The sequence below is a fragment of the Lissotriton vulgaris genome, chromosome 12 (assembly GCF_964263255.1).
Source record: "Lissotriton vulgaris chromosome 12, aLisVul1.2, whole genome shotgun sequence".
Taxonomy (NCBI): domain Eukaryota; kingdom Metazoa; phylum Chordata; class Amphibia; order Caudata; family Salamandridae; genus Lissotriton; species Lissotriton vulgaris.
Genome location: NC_141700.1, coordinates 748,056,025 through 748,062,024, shown reverse-complemented (window position 1 = coordinate 748,062,024; position 6,000 = coordinate 748,056,025). Strand labels below are relative to the sequence as shown.

General features: G+C 40.1%; 1 protein-coding gene across 1 annotated transcript in view; it reads right to left on the bottom strand.

Annotated features, from left to right (window-relative positions):
- Positions 1-3,563: 3,563 nt before the first annotated feature.
- LOC147678562 (vomeronasal type-2 receptor 26-like) overlaps positions 3,564-6,000 on the bottom strand; it is a 51,289-nt gene continuing 48,852 nt past the window's right edge. Inside the window, exons 3-4 of the mRNA XM_086946600.1 lie at positions 4,549-4,672; positions 3,564-4,456 (exon numbers count right to left, since the gene is read on the bottom strand). Of these exons, the coding sequence (XP_086802726.1) occupies positions 3,564-4,456; positions 4,549-4,672 (1,017 nt within the window). The remainder of the gene's footprint in view (positions 4,457-4,548; positions 4,673-6,000) is intronic.

Sequence of the window (6,000 nt, the reverse complement as noted above, 5' to 3'; positions counted from 1 at the left end):
TGACCCTCCTTGACCTGGTCATCCTGATATCATAGTTATTTGCTTTATGGTGCTCTATGGACATTTCCTTCTGGTTTCCTATGTCCCTGGTCTCACCTCCCTGGAATACCTGGCCATAGCAGGCCATTCTTGTTCTTCATAGTCCTTGTCCTTCTCAAGATTACGTGTCAATTGGTCCTGATCTTCTTGGCCTTGTCCTTATATTTGGTTTAATCTGAGCTTAGTTCTCATAGACCCGGACCACCAATCATCCTAACCTTGGTCTCCATTGTCCTTGTCATACTGGTCATTCTTGTCCTATTGTGTGTGTTTGCACAAACCTTGCCTTTTGACCTTCCTGTCTCTTCTTGTTTCCCCCAGTCTATGTTCCTTTCTGGTCCTCTTGACCCTAGTTACTGTGGGATAGTTTCTCTCACCCTGACCCTCCTAACCCTGGTACCACAGTTCTTGTGCATATGACCTCTTGTGTCCTGCTCCTCTTAGTCTTTGTCCTGTTGGTTTGGGTGATCATCGTTCTCCAGGATCATTTCCATGGCCTTTTCCTAGGTTTATCTGTTCATGTGGTTTTCCTGGTCCTAGACCTTCTGTTCCTGGTTCTCCTGGTTCAAGTCATCCTAGGCTTAGTTTAGTACTGTTTGGTCCTCATGTATCAGCTCTTCTGGTTCCAATGACCTGGGTTTCCCTACCCCTTTGAGCCTCCCAGTCCGCCGGCCCCATCCTAGCCCTACTAGTTCTCTTGGTTTTCTTGTTCTACCTTGTTATTGTCAATTTGACCATGATCCCCTCTTTTCTGGTCCTCTTAGTATTTGTCCACCTAGGGCTGATGTTTCTCATCCCAAGAGCACTGGTTCTCGAATTTCTCATGTTGCGGATCACCCAGGTACACATAGTCCTTGTCAGGCTGGTTTAGGATTACCCTGAGACAGAACCTAATGGACCTTCTGAGCCTGTCCCACTGGGCCAAGACGTCCTGCTCCTTGGTATTGTTGTTCTAATCTAGGGTAAATATTTTGATAAAATCTTCAAATTTCACAAATTATGTGGAAATGCAGTTATTATTACTATGCAATAAAGGCTTCTGCCACAGAATTGCCTAAATCCTCTGACCCTCACTATCACCCATTTTTATTGACAGTCTCTTCAGGAAAGGCAAACAAAACCTAAACATTCTAACACCAGCCAGTGATCATTGCTAGGTACTCTTTGAAGAAAATAGTTTTTCAAGCTTACGGCTACAAAATAAATATGTAATATGAAAATACACAAAGGCCTTCACACTGGTTCTTGATTGATAATGACACCTAAGCCCCTCAATGGTAATATATATATGGCGCATTCTGGGAAATTGAGGAATACGGACTACAGAATCATTAAGCAGTCCTCCTTTAAATCTGGTCACCTGACATCAGTGATTGCTCACCAATGATTAAGGCTGCTATGAAGCAGAAACGCGTCTGGATGAAATACTGCCAATTGTTGTTCATTAAAGCACTTTGATCCTAGAAGTTGGGCCTCAGCTGTTTTCATGTTTGCTGTTGGAAATTCAGCAGGACGCTCTGTTTCTATGGTCCTGAGGCTGCCCGGAGTGTTGAAGGATGTACGTATTTCAGAGGTGAGCAAGGATGCAAGAGGGGTATTCACACCGCCTATTGCTGACTTCGGAGAGACGCGCTTTTTAAATAATTTTTTTTGTGTGGCAGCAAATAGGCAAAGCACGTCAGAAGAACATTAGTATATTGAAATGATAAACTGTAAACATGTGCACTGCAATTCTACAAATGATTGACATTTCCTTCCATGGTGCATTCTGGGAAATTGAGGAATACGGACTAAAGAATCATTAACTTCTTCGGTGCTCAGGACGGCCCCAGCCGGCCAACATCACGGTGGGCGTGTGCTAAGGTCGGCCGGGGACCGTCCGAATCCCGCCCACTCATTAATTGTCCTGAACAGTGGGAGAATTTGCGCAGCACCGAATGGGTTAAGCAATCAAGCTTTAAATCTGGTCACCTAACATCAGTGATTGCTCACCAATGGTTAAGGATGATATAAAGCTGAAACACGTCTGGATAGCTATATTTTTTATAATCCTAATATCTCAAAAGCTACTGAACAGATTTACATCAAATCACAAAAAGTACAATCTGCCTCCTGCCGAACTTTGTGCAATTCCATAGCCTTGCCTATAGAATTCTACAGAAAATTCAGGGGGATTTTGTGGTTTGTGAGCCCCTTTTTTATCTTTTTTTCATGGATCACCCTAAAACCTTCCATGCACAAACTAGTGAAAACGTAGCACCTTGTTAGAAGGTTTGTTGGAGATTTGTCAAACAGTGCCAAAATTATTAGCAACACAACAAATGCTTTTCATATGGAACAGCTGCCCTAACGATAACTACCCAGTGGTGATGCAATTGAGTTGTTCTGGCGACTTTCACAAACCATTGGACCACAGGCTGAGTAGTTTATACATGTCACATGAACCTCATGCTGGCAAAGTAGGGCTCTATTACATAATTTAACTTGTAATGTACTTTTTATATTGCATGATTTATTCATTGATTTTAGCACTATTTAGAAAGATTTAGAATATGTGATCTTTTTAATATTCATTCTTTACCTGAGACTGCAGATATTTCAATGAAAAATGTGGCCATTTGCGTGGTATAATGTGCAAATATTTAAAATGTGTTTAATTCAACAAAGTGTGTTATTAAGACTCAAATTTTAAATACGAAGCACCTTGCTGAAAGCGTTAACAATGTTTATTGCCACATACTCAGGTGGATTAATTGATAGATGCTTGCATCATGGACCGGTCTACATTGGGAAAGTGTGTGAGAGGTGCTGATTAATGGCCAAAGAGCACTAGTATCATTGTGAAAAAGTTTTTTTCACCACTGAAAGAAAAACGAAATGTTGTGTTTAATTGTTTTTATCTGTTTAAAGTAGCTAATTATCTTGAAAATCAGTTTAGCACTGATTTGCAGGAAATAATTCACAGCTAGACCTCTTTTCTGTCAAGTACCACAGTTGAAACCCCTGGCAAGCAGTTACTATGAAGGTTTACCCATGTATACGAGCTGTAGGAACTCGACAGGATGAGTGAACAAGTGATAACATTTATATACCTTGAACTATGGGCCAAGCCGCCTCGTTGTGGCATTTGAATACAAAGCAGAAAAACAAATCGAAAAGACAACAAAAAAGGTAAATTTATGTAACAAACACGGGGACACAGAAACAAACAGGTATTTTATTTCACCTCATTAAAAGGACCCAACTGAATTTCGGGCTCTCAGTTTTGCTTTAATGTTCTGGGTTGGTAGAAAAACACAATTTTGAAACCAAGACCCTATGCCAAATAACCAAAGAAGAAAGTGAACCAAGGTGAAAGCTCTCAACTTTCCTGATGCTTGTCTTGCCCATGCCACCTCACATAAATTCAAAGCTTCATTTTTGGCCCATAAGTATTTTAAAATGATTCCTTTAAAAACGAAATTAATAAGCAATGTAAACACTTTCCTCTTATATCCCCTTAGCTTTATAGTTCGTCCTGCCCCTTACCCCATCAGGCGACTTTTTGTGTTCCTCTCAGATCTAAACAAGATGATATAACATTTGGGAAAAAATATACAGGAAACTAAGGAAGTACTAGAAGACAAGATGGCAAAAATCTCCATGGCAACCATGTATTTGCCCTTGGTACTAAGGTAGGCAGGAATAAATGACAGCCAGACACTGAGGAAGGCGAGCATGCTGAAGGTGATGAACTGAGCTTCGTTGAAGCTGTCGGGCAGTTTTCTGGCCAGGAAGGCGACTATGAAGCTGAACGATGCCAGAAACCCCAGATATCCCAGCATGCACCAAAATGCAATGGTAGATCCCTCGTTACATTGCAATAGGATAATTCCAGGATGAATTTTAATGTCATATTCTGAAAATGGGGGAACCACAGCCAACCAGAAGACACAGAGCACAATCTGGATTAGTGTACCAACACTGATGACCGTATAAGACAGTTGAGGCCCAACCCATCTCCTGAGGTCACTGTTGGGTTTGGTGGCATTGAAAGCGACGACCACCATGATGGTTCTGGCCAAGATGCAAGAGACACAAAGAGCAAATGTGATGCCAAAGGCAGCCTGACGAAGGAGACATTTTTCTGATATTGGATAACCAATAAATGCCAAAGAACAAAGAAAGCACAAAGTGAGTGACAGAAGCAGAACATAACTGAGTTTAGAATTGCTTGCTTTGATGATGGGGGTATTCCTATAATGAATGAAGAGCGCTAGAATGACAATGGGTATCACTGATAATGAAATGCTGGATGTTGCTAGGACAGCACCAAAAGGTTCCTCATAAGCCAGAAAATCTGTTATCTTTGGGATACATATGTTCAGTTTATCGTTGGGCCACTGATCCCAGGGACAGGCAAAGCATTCATTAGAATCTGAAAGACAAAAATACAAGAATTACAAAAGAGCTTTCTCCTAATAACAGGAAGAGCACAGATGAAATGCACTGCTGTGCTGGCTCTCTTACCTGTTAGGTTAGAAATTTCACCAGTGAGGCATTGGACACACTGAAAGCAACACGTGGGCTTTCCTCGTATGATGGCTTTTCTGAAACCATTGGGGCAACTGGGACTGCATACAGAGATAGGAATCTGGGGAGAGAGTGAGAGAGAGAGAGAGAAAACCTATGGGATTAGATCCATTATGAATACTTAATGGTCGGTGAACAAATATTAATATTGCAAATTGAAAAATGATAACTGGTGATAACTTCTAGGCGTTACACTGGGGCAAAAATGGAAACTATAGTAGTGATCTGCACTTCTGATGGTGAGATGAGTTGCCAGAATTGTCAAAACAACAAAGATATCAGCACATTCCAACTAATTTAGTCGTTCCTCAGCTAGACTTGGGTTGACTCCATTCAATAAGTATGAAAATACATTAACTCCTAGGCCAGGAAACGAAGATAGATGTCATGGCAGGATGCAATGTCTGCATCTTCAAGAACTAAGGAATGGATGCTTAGGAGTGAAATTTGAATTGGCCTTCATGTTTTGTCTGTTGACTCTTATGCTGCTTGAACAACGTCAATAGCATAAAGTGGTATGCTAAAGTAACACAAATGCCAGCTATGTACGTCTGGGAGTCCATCAAAACTATCTTTGTTTCACCACCCACTTTAGTTACAGGTTGTGGTGCCCTAATCACTGATGTAGGGCACAGTTGAACTGCTGCATTACCACAAATATAGTGCATGTGTCATGTTACAGTATTGTTTGTGGTAGAACCATTTCTGCCACATATATCAAAGCAATACATCCATGCCTCTGACCGTATTTCTGTATAATTGTCAGTTCTATTTGGCACGTTGCCATATTTGCAGAATTCGTTAATTGAAAAGCAGAATCTGTGCCACATTATTACCAAAATTGCAAAAATATTGTCAAATGGCTTAATAACAGATGAAATGTTATTTGAAATGGATACCATGATGTACAAAATCCCACTGGAGGGGGGAATGAAATGCCGGTTGGTATGCACATGGCAATGTAATTTTAGAGGCCACTGAAAAATGCAAGTAATCAAACTATAAAGTACGATAGTTTGGTGGTTTAAAATTCTGTTATTTGCTAAAGAAACTACATGTACCAAAATGCCTAGGTTTTTAGAGGCAGGAAATCATGTCATTATAATAAAAAATTATATATATATATGTCGGGTAAACGCTTTGCTAACTATCCGTGATATATATATATATATATATATATATATATATATATATATATGTATGTGTGTATGTGTTTGTGTGTATACATATTTTATTTGTCAGAATGTTTGAATTGGGAAAAGTTAATCTGAGATTTCCAAAGTTAAACATGTTCTCTACTGTTGCTTACAGAGAAGTAGGAATAGTGGTTGTGACCCCACCAAAGTCTGACAATTTTCTACTGTTGCTTATGTAGGAATGGGAATAGAA